Source organism: Lytechinus variegatus, chromosome 13 (genome assembly GCF_018143015.1).
Source record: "Lytechinus variegatus isolate NC3 chromosome 13, Lvar_3.0, whole genome shotgun sequence".
In the NCBI taxonomy this organism is placed as follows: domain Eukaryota; kingdom Metazoa; phylum Echinodermata; class Echinoidea; order Temnopleuroida; family Toxopneustidae; genus Lytechinus; species Lytechinus variegatus.
Window position 1 is genome coordinate 12,541,695 of NC_054752.1, and position 19,086 is coordinate 12,560,780.

Genomic DNA, 19,086 nt, shown 5'->3' on the forward strand with positions numbered 1-19,086 from the left:
CTTAAGCTTTTTTTTCAGAAGATTAAAAAAAAAATGAAATCAAAGACTTATTCACATATCAAAGAGATTCCAATAAAAATGTAATTTTCAATAAAAACGTTCCTTTTCAATGAATAATGCAAAATTCAGTTTCAATTTTCCATTCCACACTCTCGTAGACAAAAATCTCTTCTGTTTATCGAAGCATACCATAAAATTAATGGTACCAAAATAATGAATGATAAAACTGGTTTTAAAATCGTATAAAACAAATGCATTTGTTTGAAATACCAACAAACCTTAATCATGCGAAAATTCGCCCCGTTCTCTTTCGAATGCTGTGATGTACTAAGCTTCACAACCTCATATTGTTACATAAAAAATGATTAAAGTATTTTATTTTTTCTTGTTTTCCGTTTCGCGCACGATGTTGATTGTTTGGGCTAGTAGTATGTAGTGCTCGTTGCTGTGTGACTTCCTGTTAAAAAGACGTAAAAATTAAAAGGGAACATTAAAGAATTAATAAATCATTCATTATACAATAAGCATTATGGGGGATGGGGGGGCGGAGGACTGCCACCTTTGTCACTGCGTTGCGTATCATACGGTCATGCATTTCACAGATTTGGTGGTTCTGTGGTAGAGCGCTCGGCCCCTCATAAACGGGAGGTGGTGAGTTCGATCGCTGACCGAGTCATATAAGTCTTAAACATGGGACCTTCAACTTTCTTGTCATGCGCTCGACGCATTAGAATGGAGATGGGTAATAATAACATAATGTTATGCTGGGTTTGCTAGAAGAACATTATAATTGCTGAGGCGGTTACCATGGGGGAATAAGAATGATTATTATCAGCAAAATTATGTGATTATCCATATCAAAAGTAATATCCAATGTGACTGTCTCTAGCAAAATATAATGTGATTATTATTATCATCAAATGTAATTAGTATTATCAAATGTGATTATTCTATCAAACGTAGTTATTATTCTCAAATGTGATCATCCAAATCAAATGTGATTATTTTTATCAAATGCGATTAGTATAATCAAGCGTGATTATTATCATCGAATATGATTATTCTTATCAAATATGATTATTATCGTCATCAAATATTATCAGTATTGTGAAATGTGAATATTTTGTCAAATGTGAGTATTATTCTTAAATGTGACCATTCTCATCAAATGTGATCATTCTTACAGAATGTGATTTTTCTTATAAAAATGTGATTATTCTTATCAAATGTGATAATTATCAAATGATGATTATTATCAAGTTTGGTTGTGTTTATCAAATGCGATTGTGACTTTTCTTATGTGATAACTCTTATAAAATGTTATTATTATTATAAGATATGATTATTCTTATCAAATTAATGACGTTTCCTATATCTGATTATCATGATCATTTTTTTAACAAATGTGATTATTTTTTTCTATCAAATGTGACTATTCTGATCAAATGTGATTATTATCATAAAATGCGATTATTCTTCTCAAATGTTATTCTTATAAGTATCAAATGTGATTTTTCTTATTAAATATGATATCGTATTATTCTTATAATTATCTGATTATTATCATCAAATGTGATTATTATTATTATCATCATCTAGTGTTTCTTTACCTCCATATGTAGAGCTGGTGTGTGTAGTAGTTGTCGCCTGTACTGTTGGCTGCACAGGCTGGTGGGTCACAACCTAGTTTCAAACAAAGAGAACATGACAAGAGTTCCATTACCACCACTAATCAATTCTGGGGCGACGGAATTGATTTTGATGAAAACGCGTGGGGGGGGGTCAAAATGACCCCAAAGTGACGCCATTCTCATCCTGATCATAGAGATGACTGACAAGGGGCCCGTTGCAGAAAGAGTTGCGTTTAAACGCAAGTCAAAACATCAATCGCAAGTCCCAAATGCGCGCTGTTGATTGGTTGAAAATCAAGTTGCGCGTGATTTTTAGAGTTGCGATTGATTACAACTCTTTCTGCAACGGGCCCCTGGCCTAAGGCTCCGTCTGAATCGATGAGTATACATTTGTCTATAGGCCTACTTGGAAAGCTGTTCAATGGCTAATTATTAAACTTGATGTGATTCCACTTAAATTCATTAATTGTTGTTTGAAATAATTTGGTCTATAGGTTCATCGATTATAACGATAAGAACAAGATACGGCCTTATCAAATGATGCAGTTTAATCTGCGGCCCGTTGCAGAAACAGTTGCAATCAATCGCAACTCTAAAAAAATCATGCGCAACTTGATTTTCAACCAATCAACAGCGCGCGTTTGGGACTTGCGATTGATTTTTTTGGCTTGCGTTTAAATGCAACTCTTTCTGCAACCGTGACGGGCCCATAATATGCTCAAAGTGACATTTTGTTTCATCCTATAGTTTGGTTCTGATCTGGCCCTTGAATCATTCAATCTAACTTAACTTCATTTTGAAATTTACAATGAGAAAAAATGACAACTCTTGGTATTTCATCAACTTGTTTTTTTTTCTTCTTTCATCTATTATATTTGTCATTATATCTATACATTTCATTTTTGTTTTGTGATATGATTATAACCAGAAACAAAAAGAAATCTTGCACGATTGCATCTTAAATACTCTCTTTATATTTTTTGATCGATTGATTTATTTTGATGGTAGACTCACCATGGTCGCCGGGACGTCGCCCACGGCACCATTCATTCCCGCGCATGAATACCCGGATCCGACGATGGCAACGATGAAGATGACGAAAGCGATGATGCAGGCGATAACATGCATGGCAACGACCACCTATACACAAATACGCCAAACATGAAATATATCAGCAAAATAGCACAGGCTGCTGACTTTATAAGGCCTCTAAGTAATGCCCGATGTCAGGGGGCGGATCCAAGATTTTCCAAGGGGAGGGCACATGTTGACAAGCAAAAAAAGAAAAGCTCTCCACTTTCAAGGGGGTGGGGGGCACACTTGTGTTTAACGGTATTTTTATATTACAAATGTTAATTGTACCTCTCAAGGGGGGGGAGCATGAAAAAAATCGAGTTGCATTGAAAAAGATTTTTTTTAGATTACTGCAATAACTACAATGATAATAATACATTGTTTTTACATAGCGCTTAATACAGGGTGTTTCTGAGCGCTTTACAAATAGCATACATTAATAACATTGAACAGTTTAACAAACAAGATTTTTACAGTGTAAAGTATTTTCAAATTACAAATTAGCTACTCAATTTGGGATATGCAAAATAATGATAATAATAAAACAATAACGTTTATTAATTAATGAAATTCGAATACAAAAAGTAAAAAAAAAAGAATTATCAGAGGTACAATAACATATAGATTATGTTCGAACAATAAAGCAGTGCAATATTAGCAGTATAAAGGGCATGATCAAAATAACATTATTAAAACAAAAATAAAAGAAGAAAGAGATTGGTAAAATGATTGGTATTGACAATAATTATGTATAATAATCGTAATAATAATGATAGTGCCTTTTATCTCGAGGTGAAAATGAGAAAGCGAATGCATATATTGTAATTATAATTATTAGCTCACCGAGTTTTGTTGCCAGTAACAGAAGACCCATTCGCAGATGTAATCATACGAGAGAAGGCCTGCTGCAACGGCTTCGTAAGCAGTCATCGCAAAGGCCTCAAGCGCTGTCAAGATGCACATGACCAGAAATGCTGTCACCTAGGAACAAAGAAGTTGTTAAAGAAGTTGTTAGTATTGTTGATAATTGTTGATAAGTATTGATAATTACACTACTACTACTACTACTACTACTACTACTACTACTACTACTACTACTACTACTACTACTACTGCTACTACTACTACTACTACTACTACTACTACTACTACTACTACTACTACTACTACTACTACTACTACTACTACTTACTTCTACTACTACTATACTACCGCAACAACAATTATAACACAAGAACAATGATAATAATGATGATAATAACAATAAAAATATAAAAAGAATAATAACAACAACAGCAACAAAAATGATAATAACACGCTTTGCATTTTGATATAACCTAACAATCAAGATTTTGTTTCGCTGTACTACATTATGTTCTAGACCTGGGTCTTAGAAACATCTCCGCTCAATGTCCATTTGATTAGTTTTGATAAAGATATATAATTATGTAGTAATAAAACTTAAAAAAGTAGAAAATACGAATAATCCATTTCTATGACTTATCTTGAAAATGTTTAATCAATAGAATACTCACCACACACGACGACTTCCCGTGAGAGCAGACGCCAAGAATACCGGTTGGTATGTATAGCTGATAGGAGACAAAAAATTGTAATTAATCTTAACTAGCATGAGCGTTCTCCCCACTATAGGCAAGATTCGAGATCCAAAGATATAATCAAGACTAAAAATGAGGGCTAAAAAATACAAATTTCTTGCTTTCACAATAAGCGAAATAAGTAAAACACATGAAAATTATATTACTTCGTTACGCTGTCTGTTGTAAAGATTTGAGATAAAAATTGAAAAGGGATATAGCACAATCGTCAGTTTCACAAATCTGTTCATATAGAAAAAATAGGAAGAAAATCAAATAAATATTGGCTTTGGCTTTGAATTAATACGGTATAGATAAGTTCAAAGATATACCAGGATTATTATATAAAGTATGGTCACAATTGGAATAAAGCTATCGGTTCTTTTCTTAAACTATTAAACGACTTTTTTTTACCATTCAACACAAGTTTTGAAGATGCAAAATGCCAAAATTATGTGACAGTGTATATGGCGCCATCTTTGTAAAAAGAAACGCAAAGAAACTTTTTGATGACCGATGCTGCTGCAGTCACATCGGCGAGAACCGACCACATTGTCCAATGGCTTACCATTGGTCGGTTCGGACTCGGTTTCGATGGTGTGACTGTGCATCATTCATAGCGAAATAAAATAAGAGAATAGATACTTACAAAGATGGCAGCTCCGATGCTCGCGCCGAGTCCCCCGATATCGTAGTAAGTCCTCACGATCAAAGATATTGTTATTACGATGATGGTAATGACCCCACCGGATAGCATGATAAGACCCGTGGTCTTGCCCGCCGTATCATTGAAGTTCGGCAAATGACCAGCGCAACAAGAACCATTATTGCCTCTCTGGGTCTGAATATGATATAAAAACATTGATAATGTTGATGGATGATGATGATAATAATACTACCATGACTACTACCACTACAGAATTTAAGGTCAGCGATTAACGGTCATGCATTATGGGAGAAAAGTCAATGTTAGCTAAAATTCGGGATAGGAAAGGTAATATTTATGTTAAAATTTATCTCAAACTGTTGAGTACCTTCTTTTAGTGTCATTTCTGCAGTAACTTCTTAATCTAAATGCTAGTAATTACTAACAAAAAATCTTAACACCAATAGAAAGAGGACCTTACATTCATACGCTACTCTTACTACTCTTACTGCTACTAAGTACTACTGCTGCTGCTGCTACTACTACTACTACTACTACTACTACTACTACTACTACTACTACTACTACTACTACTACTACTACTACTACTACTACTACTACTACTACTGCTACTACTACTACTACTACTACTAACTACTACTTCTACTACTACTACTACTACTACTACTACTACTACTACTACTACTACTACTACTACTACTACTACTACTACTACTACTACTACTACTACTACTACTACTACTACTAAATACTACTACTACTACTACTACTACTACTACTACTACTACTACTACTACTACTACTACTTCTATTGTTTCTACTACTGCTGCTGTTGCTGTTGCTGCTGCTGCTACTACTACTACCGCATCTACTTCTAATAACAATAAAAATAAACTAATATAATGATAACAACAAAATAAAAAAGACGACAACAACAACAAATAATAATGAAGAAGAAGAAGAAAAAGATGAATAAGAATGAGAAGAAGAAGAAAAACAAGATGAAGATGGTGATGAAGAAGAAAAAGAAGAAGATGATGATGATGAAGAAGAAGAAGAAATAGGAGGCGCGATAGCTCAGTCGGTAGAGCGGGGTTTCGGATTCTGGTGACCCGGGTTCGATTCCCAAGTGGTGCGCTAGTGCCCTTTGGTAAGACATTTACCCCGGGGCATTTACCCTCATTACCAGGTCCCTCGGAGAGGACCTTAAGCCGTTGGTCCCCTGGTTACTTGCTCATAGGCATTCGTGCTTTCTTAGCAGTCAGGTAAAAAAAAACCCTCGGTATAACAAGAAGAAGAAGTAGAAGAAGAAGAAACGAAGAAAGAAGAACGAAGAAGAGAGGATGCTTCATTAACTAACCCTGACAATAGTAGTTCCTCCACCGTGCGAATATCCTCCCGTTGGAACAGTGACTGTGTTGTTCATCGTCATGTTGTTATTAGGAGCGGGGTAGGGGTAATAACCCGGTTGAGGGGCGGTGATCACTGGCGGGGGCTGCCCATAGTGGGTCGATGGGTGCCCATACTGCGGCGGATGTGCCGCGTAGGCAGGAGGGGGCATCTCCTTTTGCATTCTCCTTAGTTAAGCTTGATTGATTAATAAAAACATAAAGAAATTTCAGTACATTTAATAATTCAACCACTGCTGATAAAATGAATATAACAGACATATCAATATAAACATAATTATTACTAAAGAGAACGAAAAAGATATTGATAATGAAATATATCACAAAAAACATTTTGAGTACATACATCAACGCCAGTACCAGTACCATTTCATGTAGTTTGTTATAACTTTGTACTATTTGAATTTGTATTTACATAATTGTGTTCTTTTTTTTTATTTGGGTAGCTATCGCAAAAGGAACTCTTCTTTGAAGGAGTAACCAGAATTACCTGCATCATCAGTGATCAAGTTACCCCCTATACCATTCTTGTCTTCATCATAATCCTCCTCTTCCTTCTCTGCCCATTCTCTTCGACATAAATATACAGATTCAGACAACTATATCATGAAATCTATAAAGATATTAAATATTGACGGAATATATCGCATATCAATTTAAAGCATTCAACGACATATCAACCTTATTGCTGGTCTGAGCTGAGATACAGTATGATACAGGTTCGAAGGGTAATAAATATGTTTGGTGAGAATCCCGTGTATACAATACTCAAAATTTCATCTAACTAATAGATTTTGTGCCCTAAAGCGACACTTCAAAAATAAATCAATCGTGGTAAAGCAAATGACGCTGGGAAAATAATATCTATCATTATTGTAGCATGATCTTTATCTGTTTAGTAAACATATAGCGATGACGAGTGAACTTTCCGTGGCACCACGTCTCGGGAAAGCGAAAAACGTTGATCTTACCTTTCTAATTCTGGAAAAATCGCCCTGTTTGGTATATAATTCAGAACCTTTAATCAACAAAACACCCTCCGGGAAAAACAGGTGCCTGATTTGCAATATATTCAAGATGGCGAGTATACAGATAAGCCGTGTCTATACAACATCTATATACATGAATTACGTACGTAGGAATTAAAGATGAATCAAAATGGCGCTTGCCTTTATCGATTTTGTTGACGGTGGTTGCGCAGAGGCCATTATTCCTCTAGAGTAGACAATTGTAGGCCTATGCCTCTGTTTAGACGTCATTCTGTTATTCATTAGAGAGAGAGAGAGAGAGAGGGAGAGAAGGGGAGAGAGGGGACGGGGCGGTTCAGTGAGCAGATAAAATGGACGGAGGGGAAAAAGTAAATAAAGTGCGCAACAGAAAGTTGGCTCACGGAGAAACCATTATGGGTTTTACTCAAAGGCCTACTGAAAACACTAAGGCAAAAAAGACATATTCTGATAATTATAGATAATTATATCTTATTGACAAAAGTGCATGCACATTATGATTCGCAATCTAACACCATGGACCTATTGTAGGTCCATGATTCTAGAAAGAGCAATGCACTGGACAGAGAGTCTACCTCCCAACTCCGAGAGTATAGCATCTCCATCATAGGGGTATTTCTATGAATGATCTCAATCTGTCTCAGTCTTTGTCGTGTCGCTCCATGCTGTTCACTTTAGAAAGTTTACGTAATTTGAGTTCCTCCTATCCGTAACAACATAGTACCCTGGCTCCCATCCTGTTATAACATTAGGCCTATTCACATCCTTGATATTTTATTCTAATTGATTGTTCATTGATTCAATACACATAAGCTAGATAATTCCCAATTTCCACCTCAATAACAAAAGAAACTCATTAATACGAGAAATGACCCAAACCCAAAACACACATTTAACTTCACTTTCATTAGTTGCCCTATCAAAGCAAGTTTGGGCCTAATGTTAACAGTTAGGTAATACTGTATCCACGAAGATTTGTTTATTTCCCCATCTACTGTTACAGGAAAAATAATTTTATATAATTCAATGCTAAACTGGATATAAATATTGTTGGTAAATGACCGGGGTAAATGACCGTCTTTTACCGAACCAATCTTTACGAAATTTTGCAGAAAATTGAAAATGCGTTCTTGATTTGGGGTCCTTGAATTTGACCCGAAAATGGCGGATACCAGGCCCCCCCCCCCTCTTCTGTGAGCGGGTGAGGGGTGGGGGTATATGAGCCCTATATCAAACTAGTCTGCTGCTATGATTGGTTGCTAAGAAACGAAAGTGCAAGAATCATAATTTCAATCATCTTTATTTACCTACGATCATATTGCATTACACAGTGAAGAGTTCAAGCCTGCTTTGTGCTTGATGTTTGTTAAAGTAGGTATTATTACTCTATTAACTGACACATCTCAAATGATTGTCAAGCGCACTCTTTCAATTTCCCCCACCGATCCCACAGTAGTGTTGACCTAATGAAAATGATTATTGTCTGCAACATGCGCATGATAAAGGTTCAGGTGAAAGATTAAAAAACTGCCGTTGTAAGTTTACATTATGACACGCGATAATGCTCGATGGCCACAAGTGCCTTATTCGTGTTACTAATGGTTCTCCTAACCTATTCCCATCCGCCTTATATCTGATGGAAACCAACGCATTTAATTTATAGTCCTAGGTAGTCACATTAAGTTGATTTCTTAATCAGTTATTGATTAGGCAGTGGAAGAGCCGTAGTCTAGTGGTTCTGACTATCGCCTCGTAAACAGAGGGTCGTGTGTTCGAATCCTATAGCGTCCTTTGGCAAGGCGTTAATCCACACGTTAATCTCGACCCAGGTGCTAAATGGGTACCCGGTTGGATGCAAAAGATATTTTATGTTTGAATTTGCCAACGCCATAATGAGGCTGCGATGAATGCAAGGAATGCTCCTCAGGGAGTGGAAATTGAATCCAATGACCGGGGTAATAATATGCTGTCACGCTTTGAGCCACTCTGGGAATTAAAGAGCATTATAAAAATTGACTATTATCATTAGGCCTACTTGATAAATTGATTGATTGATTAATTAGTTAATTAATTAATCAATTCATTCTTTCGATGCGGGGCTTCATGGTCAATTGGTTCTGACTTTCGCCTTTCAAATAGAGGGTTCGAATCCTAGCCATGACATGTTTCCCTTCAGCAAGAAATTTATCCACACTATCCACGCTGCACTCGACCCAGGTGATGTAAATGGGAACCGGCAGGAAGGAATTCCTCAAAAAGCTGTACGCACCAGAATCGGTAGACTAGCTTAGCCGGGGTAATATCGGAGCGCTTAGCACCTCTCGCAAGGTGGATATGTGCGCTATACAAATCCTAAATTATTTATTAATGATTCTTTCATTGGTTTATTCCTCAATCCATTCCTTCCTTCCTTAATAGATTGTTTGATTGATTCGTTCATTCATCAATCCATATCCATTATGCCCCTGTAGGAAACCCCTCAGATGCTATAAATTTCTCACATTTAACGATCTTTTATGATCGTGAACCATTAGAATAAAAATCGCCAATATATATTGTAAGTTTATATGACCACATGACTTGTGAAGGTCGTTTATGCCACCTCATTAATTAAAGCCAAGTTTATCATTTAGCACGTCATGCATGAATCGGTCCTGAAAATTAAAATAGATGAGTAAACAACAGCAAACAAGGTTGAGGGGTGAGAGTAATAAAAAAATATTGAAATGTTGCTCAGAGTTGAATACCTTCTGTACTTGGATGTTGAATATAACCCCCTCCCCCCAAAAAAAAAAAAATAATAATAATAAATAAATAAATGAATAAATAAAATTGAGACAATGTTCTCTTTTGATTAAATTTATGAACGGATGTAGCTTAATAACAGATATAAATTCATACTCAACTTCAGAATATGATTTGATAGGGCCCCAGCAGGCGAAGGGGGGGGGGGGTGAATACCAATTATATCGTTTCCGAGCTCATTGCCAATCACTTAACATGCACGATCTCAATGCCCTTCATCTTCAGTGTACATTATTTGAATTGTGATGTAAATCATGCGCAAACCACCATTTAGTGCAGAGAGCTTCGATGATGATAATTTTGTTTATAAGTCGTGAGATGAGCCTTTTTTCCCCGGCAGAATATATACTCTCTTGTACCATCAGTTTTTGTTACACTCGTCGTTAAGGTCGCTATAGTTTTGATCACCGAGTACCGTCACGAAGAACAGTCAATAACCGGATTGGAAATTTCTTGCAGTCCTCTTTGACGTGGAATTAAATAGGAATGGAGTCTGGTAGTACGGTCGGATCGTCGCGGAGGCTTTTCGACAACGACTCCGTTCTACCGACGATGCAGGAACCCAACCAAGAAACTGTTAGTTGGCCTCAAGTATGTCAGATCATCGTTGGCCTCACAGGTTTGTTCGGAAACCTGACATGTGTAGTCCTTCTTTGTCGTCGTTCCGTCCGAAACAACACCAATCTTCTCATCGTCAACCAAGCCGTGGTCGACGGCATTGCATCCACCCTGCTCATGGCTGCCACCACAGCTGACATCGGGGGTATACGGACATCGGTGAAGGCTCCATTAGCGGAAATTCTCTATTGCTACTTTTGGAACTCATTGGTGATTGTCTTTGGATGCTTCGCTGTGTCGACCTTCAACATGGTGGCTTTGTCGATAGAGCGTTATCTTGCAGTGGTTCACCCAATCTGGTATTCAAGGAACTTCAAGAAGCGACTTCTAGGGGCGTTCATAGCTTCTGTATGGGTACTCGGTCCTGCCTTTCAAGTGTTAAATGTAATTTTTCATTATGAAGCTACGGCTGACCACCAATGTCGGTTTGTCGCCAAGCACAAGGTGATTCTTGTTATGCTATTCATCTGGGAGTACTTCTTCCCCGTCTGCGTCATGACCTATTCCTTTGCAGCCATCATCGCAAAATTTCGGAAGCTGAATAAAGTGGCGATAGAACGAGGGACGGGGCAGCTCCACCTCCCCACCATCTTGCAGATCCCCAAGACTTCTGTAGCAGAGAGTTCATCAGCCGACTCTGGAGGCCCTAGCCATGAGACCGGTGAAGTGTACAGAGTTACAGAAAATGGTGATAGTCCAAACGCAGGTGGTGCAGAGATGGGAAGCATGAAAAGATCACAATTACAAGTTCCGAATGCGGATTGCAGAATGCCTCAGGAACAGCAGCTCCCATCGGACAAGGAATCAAGACGGTCAACAGGGATGAACAGCGCCCTCAGAGAGCGAGCTAAGCCTCGCCAAGCAGCTCCTGGAGCAAATATTCAGAGACGCAATACAACCAGAGTTCTCATCTTCATGTATCTTCTCTATCTCTTCTGCTGGTCTCCGAATCAATGGGCGTTCTTTTCCTATACTCTTGGCGTAAAAATCGATTTCTTATCAAATTGGTATATGTTTCTGATATTCTTGGCTAATATGAATTCTTGCGTCAATCCGTTCTTATTTGCCCTTCGGTTGAAAGTGTACAGGCAGGAGTTAAATGCGATGTGCAAACGATGTTTCACATTCCGTTGAACAATAAGACTTTGCTCCTGAGTAAAGACCATATTGGCAAAATATCAACAATCTTGCGGATATAAATAATGAAAAATTGAATTTTAGGAATAAAGTATGGAAATGTAGTTGAAAAAAAATACCACAGTTGATAAAATCCAATATCGATATTTATATGAACTTGCCAGTTAATTTGTAAAGCTACGTACAGGCGTTTTGCATTGAACTGTAGATTGATTTTAAGAGAATGAATTTGACAGAAGATATTACCAAGAAAATTGTTACCACACTATAGAAATGTTGTAACAACAGTAGAATCAACCCGAACTTGTATTTCTGATTGTTCAGGGAAAAATCACCAAATCAATCTTGTCTTGTGATGTAAAGGCCCGATGCATAATAATATAATGTGACATACTTTGCATATGAATATATATATATATATATATATATATATATATATATGCGAAGTATGTCACATTATATTATTATTTTGCTGTAAATAACACACAGACACAGTTGTTCTTTTTTGTAAATCCCTTCGAGATAAGCCAAGTGTCCGCTACTGCATCAGGCTTACACGAACGATTATTATATCGTGAATTTTTAATGATTTGGTAATATGAAATAAAATCGTTTTGCTGCATGTTTTGTGATTTTACATCAAAATTTGATTTTGGTCGGGATCCACCCACAAAAAAGAAAATAATAACAAATGCCTGAATTTTCCTTCATGTTATGTATGGAATGGGCTTAATGTTCCCGTATATCCTAGTTTTTTGCATTCTTTTGTTCTGATAAAAAATTCTGTACGATAAGTGTTTGAATTGGCCCTTTTTAAATAATACTGAAAAGAGAGGACACTGAATATTTTCAAATTAAAAGAAAAATTTCATGAAGAATCTATAGATGGAAAAGAACCAAATGCGACTGAATTTTCCTTTTTTTAAAGATTGGAATTTTGGATGACATCCCAGTATTCAAGTTAGTGAACCTTTCCGGAATCTTCTGAAGTTTTGAACATGTTAAAGGAAAATGAAACTTGTACAAATTGATTCCTTTTTGCTGAGTTGAGAAAGAATAGGGTAAAGATTAATGACAACTCAACTTTAAAATGTATCATCATCTTTAATGGAAAAATATACAAGTGCCTGGAAATATCTTTTTTTTGGTTGCCATAGCACGAAGTGCTTGGCAAAACGTGGTATCCCTGATTCAATTTCAATGGCATTATGTTTAGTTGCAGATATATTGATGAAAATAGTATAGACCTACTGCATGTCGAAGGAAATTATAGTATGACTGCCAAATGAAAAAAAAATGCATACAAATCTAGGGGAGACGAGATTTCATTATGGAAACCATCTATAATATGGCTCCAAAAGCTCGGAATAAAAGTATTTTTGGGTAAGAACTTTGGTATTAAGGGAATTATGTTGCCCAGAAATGAGCATTTATATTTTCCATATGAAAGGAATACGTTTGGAGCGTAGGAAATTGAGGATGAATGATTTATGGTTGTACCATTGTGATGAAATCCACGGTTATTCTGGAGTATAAACATTTAATGCACGAGTAATTAATAATTGCATTTAACATTGTGATCACGGTAGCAATACAATGTTCTTTAACTGCAATGATAGGCAAGACATGGGGCTGTCGATGTCTCTTCCCCAAGGACCATATTATTGGGCAGCCATTTCAAAGTGAAAAGGCTTATTTAATGTAATGAAATATAGAAAATAATGCTTTCTTTTATCTTTATGTATTCAACTATTAGACCCAATTCATATTGGCGTAATTTCCTTCAGCAAGAAATTTATCCACACTGTGCTGCACTCGACCCAGGTGAGGTGAATGGGTACCAGGCAGGATTAATTCCTTGAATGCATGAGCGCTGAGAGGCAGCTCGAGCTAAAGCCGGTGTAATAATAACAATAATAACGCGCCTCGGAATAGAATATTTCTAGATAGATTGCGCTATATAAATGCCTATTATTATTATATCAATTCATAAAAAACACGTTAAAGGTACCAACGCCCTTCCAACATTTGCATGACAATGATTATACAAATAATTTGTGCTAGTAGATTTTGTTACGATACTGCAAAAAATAAAGATAAATATTGAGTGTTATATTTGAATTTCCTTTTCTTTTATTACAGGAAATTGATTATACATTAACAATCATAAATAAAACATAAGTAAACATTGATCTTACGTCTCTTGAGATTGCGATAATAATCCAAAGTAAAATCCAGTATTTAATCCAAGTTGGCTGGCGAAGATAAATTTACAATAATGGCGATGATGAAACTGATGTTGAAGCACGATGAATAACATAGAGTCATTGTAACAAGTTGAAATGTCCGTGAAGACGATGTTGACGGTGATTAACTGTCAATTTCAGCAATCCATAGGTTGAAAAGTGTTCATTAAAACAGGTTGATGATCTCGATGAGAACTGAGAATTCCAATCTCAAAATAACTGCAAACAGTTCATTGGTGGTGTGCAAATAATTCCACAGAAGATAAATATTCCAGGTGAAAATAAAGTCTGCTATGACATAAAGTCTGGCTTGAAACTCTGATCTGATCTGATGAAGTGATCTGGTATGATATGATGATGTTCTTGAAGAAACTGTCACCTTATATATACATATTTCAAGTATTATAGATGCTTCTAGTATTGCCTTTAAAAAGAACCTTCTCCTTCTTTCTGGAGCAATCAAAATTCTAAAACATTCTTGAATGACCTCAGTGAAATTAACATGTCAACAAAATAGCTAAGCCTATTGTTTATTTCCACTACCAATACAAATCTATTGTAAAGCAATCTCTATTGTTTAGCAGTCTGTATTGTCTCTCTTGGGACATACCAGAGATTATTCAAAGATTACTCATGTGTAACACAGCTGTACTATAGACCCTTCTGGAACATTAATCATTCCAAAATATCCTTAAAGGGGAAATAACTAAATAAATGAATGCAATCGCTCTTACAATTCTTCTTATATGTAACAATTTGAAAATGAAATTTTCAGGATATCTCAATAGTCAGAGAAACATACTACGCTTTCCTATATGTTCAATCGGAACCTAAAATCATGTATTACACTTGTTGAAATAGCTTTATTTAGATTCAATATTGTTTAATCATGTAATCATCATTTTAATGTGGTATTTAAATCATAATCTTAAAGAGTGAAAAATGGATTATCCCATCCAGGTCAGTTCGATTTAGATAAAGTGTCAGCAGACAGTCGGTGAACATTCTCCATTCCCTGGGGATCATTTTAGTGGCATATATATGTACCATGTATACAATAATTACCTTTTAAACCATGAAATCGATAAGAAAATAAATATCGGGGCTGTTTGATGGCATGCTATTTAAAACATACACTGCAAAAACTCTGGTGTTGATTTAACACCAGCCCGGAATCTACATATGTCTACACCAGAGAAGTGTTAAACAACACCAGTTTCGTTTTGGCCTTACACCAGATAAGTCTTTATACAACACCAATTAGTATTAAAACAGCATCGGTTTGATTACAAACTGGTGCTGTTTCAATACTTCTCTGGTGTGGACATATAGGCCTACATATTCCGGACTGGTTTTTGCAGTGTATTTGCAAATATTTGTTTCAGCATGTTCAGTTTTTTAATTTAGTGCACTAATTATAAGCATGATAAAAATCCTTGGCATATATTGGTTTTGTGGAGAATTTTTTCTAAAATGCACGTTTTAATATGAAGCAATATCCAGAAATACCATGTTTAGTGTACATGTTGTACTATTGTAGTTCATTTTTTATTAAGTCTAATCTACTTTTTCACCTCCTTGTAAAAATAAAATCAATCTGGTTACAGATTATTATTACCCAAGTCATCGGATTCAATCGGGACTATGCATACCCTCCACTCCCTGCGGAGTATTCCAGTCAGTCGCAATTAAGGCACACAATATTGGACAAGCTAATGAACTTCACATCCTACTGTGTGCCCATTTAGCACCTGGGTGGAGAGTGGCAAAGTGTGGATTGACGCCTTGCCAAAGGGCGCTAGACTGAGGTAGGATTCGAACACACGACCCTCTGATTACAATGCGAGAGCCAGAACCACTACACCACGACTCTTCCTATATGTCACAAGCCCGGTCACAAGAGTACGCGACAAAGGCCAGAGTACTGTAATTTCGTAGAAAAAATATATATATCAAACCATTTTCGTCATTATTCGTTAGCATTGCCATAACTCACAATGATGCACTTTCATCTTTTTAATTCAACTTTTTTTTCACTGCAACTTTGATTCGCGTTCATAGGAGATATACAGGAGAGAACATTGGTAACGCACGTATGTGATTTAAGGCCTCATGACATAAAAATAATGATACTTAAGATGTTTACCCCTGAATTATCTGATTCGACAATATCAACCTACGCTGTACTTCCGTCTTCTACCAGTCTACAGATAATATACGACGTAATGAATAGGTTCGGAGAGCAGCTGACATTTCCTGCACATGATTTGAAATAAATATGCTTTTTACGTCTTATCTTATATATTTTTTGTTGATTACCTATTTTTAGTGGAAGAGACTTGAATTTCTCATCTGTTTTCTTGCCATTGAGATTCGACCTCGGTCCTCCTTATACACTTCTTATCTTATCTTAATACCCATTTTGATGTATATATTGTTTGCCAATATGGTTGCCATGGTAATAAGTGATTCATAATCATGATAATAAACCCGACCGAGACACACTATCAATACAACTGCGTCATGTTCCGAATACTTTTCACCGTATTGCTCTAAATGTATGTTATCTTTGAACATTAAAAAAAATATTGTTGAAAAATTGGAAGTTCAGGTTTATATCTTTCGTACATAAATTATGAAGGAAATAATCCCGGTCTAACATGCAACACAAATTGCTGTTCTTATCTGATTATTATCGCATTTTATCACTAAAAAAAGAATCAAATTTAAATCTCTTGAGATTATCATTTTAAAGTTAATCAAATAGAAAGGTTATCATGCGTTTTTCTTAATTTTCCAAGCATTTTTAATAAATGTCACTTAATTTTACCATGGTATACTTGTCTTCCATAACTTACTTAAACACCAAAGTCCCCAAATAAAAACAATGATGTAAAGAAATAGGGAGGGGGGTTGAAAAATCATAGTACCGATTTCATTGAAATTGAATATGAAATAGAAAATTACGGCAATTTTAAAGTTTACTTATTTTCACAAAGAATATATAATTGTGTATACGAGAGAGAAAGCCAATACATTATCAATTTTCTGTTTACTTTATGATAAGAAATATCAGACATTTTCAATCTTTATGGTTTTGATGATATATAGGGTTTCATCCACATAAAAAGAAATCATATTAATGATAATAACGATTTTACATCTCAATATGGAATCGAATCACCTTATTATAGGAAAGAACTTAAATATTTGATTATGTCCCATAAAATGGTAAGGGTTGGAAAAAGCAAGTGGGCATGTGAAATCTATGGACCTATCCTCGGAAGATTATTCTATTGTTGCTGGGGGTGCTGAGCATTGTCACAGCAGTAACAATAGATAATCCTCCGTGGATAGGTCCATGATAAAATCATTTGCCTACCCTAATTTGCCACCGTTTATGTTTTGCGCAAATATCTGAATATCACTTATCAGAAATGACATGTATTTATACCTCCGATTTCGCTGAGAATTTTCAGAGTTAACTTGTTTTTTATTTAATTCTGTCCATTTTAATCAACCTTTCTGGAAAGACTAGGATTTTGTGACCACTTGAGATTAGCATGTCCCTATAATACTTCCTTTTCTACAAAAGAACTTTTATTACATAATAGTTGTCAAAATAATCTACTTTTCATACTTATTTGTGAAAGTAAATCACAATAATCAATGTCGATTCAGAGTTTCGACAGACAAAATCCATTAAGTATTTTTATTGGTGAGCTGAGAAAGGGTATGCGTTGGTGTGTGTGTTGTGAGAGTGTGTGAGGGTGATTTCCTTTCTATTTTCTAAGAATATATATTCATATCATTCTCAAGGATTTAAAATAAATCCAGATCGGCAGTGGATAGTGACTAGTCGAATGTTGGATTTATTTTAAATCTTTATGATTAACTTTCAAATCTCAAGATTTATATTCACATCTTTTAGATTTATGTTTAAATCTACAAGGTTTAAAACTAAATCTTATATTCTGCTTGTCACGATTCACAGCATATCTTGATTTTTTTTCAAATCCTTGATATTTATTTATATATTAATCATTTCATTCCATTAAAATTTGCTTCAGTGGTTGTTAAAAAAAAGGAGACTGTTGCTTACCCCAAAATGAAAATTTGTTGAATTATCTATATACCTTGAATTGATGTAATTGATTTTGATGAAACCCTCAACAATACATGTAAAAAAAGAAAGCGTTAGAGTGTGTGTGTGCGTGTATGTGGGTGATGTGACATGGGCTTTTAGCCTGTATAGGAAAACAGTGATTGTGATTGACAACTAATGGATGCACGTTGAAAGTGGTCTAAATGTAAATGTACCATATCCTTATGAATAAAAAATTGCCTGTACCATAACCCTGAATCTATATTTAACTAGAAAGATCTAAGCATGTCGAGTCTCTATACCTGACACATTTACACTCGCTGTAGGTCAGGTTGAGTCTTTTTTTTCTTCTTTTCAAATATGTATCTGTTCATCGTAAATTGTGAAACGCTGATGAATGACAAAGATTGTTTGCTCGCTCCAGCTTGGTAAACTGTTCAGAATAGTGTGTCATTCAAAAGAAATTTTATGATGAAAAAAATGCAATTATAAAACAGAAAAAAAAACTGCAAGCCCTTCATTCAAATGAGTACTCCCAGCTCCTTATGCTGGCACGTGTTATAATCTCTAATGGACAATTTTCATCATCGCTGTCATTGTTGTTGCTGTTGTTATTATCATTATTTTGTTATGTTATTACATCATTTTTTATTATATTGTTATTACGATTATTACAAATATATTTACCATAGTGGAGCGTTGTGGCCCAGTGGATTAGTCTCCGGACTTTGAAACAGAGGGTCGTGGGTTCAAATCCCAGCCATGGCGTAAATTCCTTCAGCAAGAAAT

The 19,086-nt window shown here is 35.7% G+C and overlaps 2 protein-coding genes across 3 annotated transcripts; one reads left to right on the top strand and one right to left on the bottom strand.

Moving 5' to 3' along the window:
- Positions 1–388: 388 nt before the first annotated feature.
- LOC121426520 lies at positions 389–7,508 on the bottom strand. Of its 2 annotated transcripts, none has more exons than XM_041622854.1 (8): positions 7,351–7,508; positions 6,331–6,557; positions 4,953–5,144; positions 4,241–4,297; positions 3,549–3,686; positions 2,646–2,771; positions 1,611–1,683; positions 389–457 (listed from the first exon to the last, which is right to left on the bottom strand). In XM_041622854.1, the coding sequence occupies exons 2-8, from the start codon at positions 6,541–6,543 to the stop codon at positions 423–425; spliced, it is 834 nt and encodes a 277-aa protein (XP_041478788.1). In that variant the 5' UTR covers positions 6,544–6,557; positions 7,351–7,508; the 3' UTR covers positions 389–422. The 2 variants fall into 2 exon arrangements, with proteins under 2 accessions (XP_041478788.1, XP_041478789.1); XM_041622855.1 differs by having other exon boundaries at positions 6,331–6,566.
- A 3,169-nt stretch (positions 7,509–10,677) lies between these two features.
- Positions 10,678–11,943, top strand: LOC121426651 (cholecystokinin receptor type A-like). Its single transcript, XM_041623020.1, has one exon. It carries the CDS (start codon positions 10,678–10,680, stop codon positions 11,941–11,943), a length of 1,266 nt encoding a protein of 421 aa, XP_041478954.1.
- Positions 11,944–19,086: the final 7,143 nt, after the last annotated feature.

What these genes read in the sequence shown, in the direction of transcription:
- LOC121426520 (XM_041622854.1), bottom strand. Translation starts at nt 6,543, where the DNA reads ATGCAAAAGGAGATGCCCCCTCCTGCCTACGCGGCACATCCGCCGCAG. An exon ending in GCATCGGAGCTGCCATCTTT is followed by an intron (nt 4,298 to 4,952) that starts GTAAGTATCTAT and finishes GTCTCCTATCAG; the next exon opens with CTATACATACCAACCGGTAT. An exon ending in ACGGGAAGTCGTCGTGTGTG is followed by an intron (nt 3,687 to 4,240) that starts GTGAGTATTCTA and finishes CTTTGTTCCTAG; the next exon opens with GTGACAGCATTTCTGGTCAT.
- LOC121426651 (XM_041623020.1), top strand. Translation starts at nt 10,678, where the DNA reads ATGGAGTCTGGTAGTACGGTCGGATCGTCGCGGAGGCTTTTCGACAAC.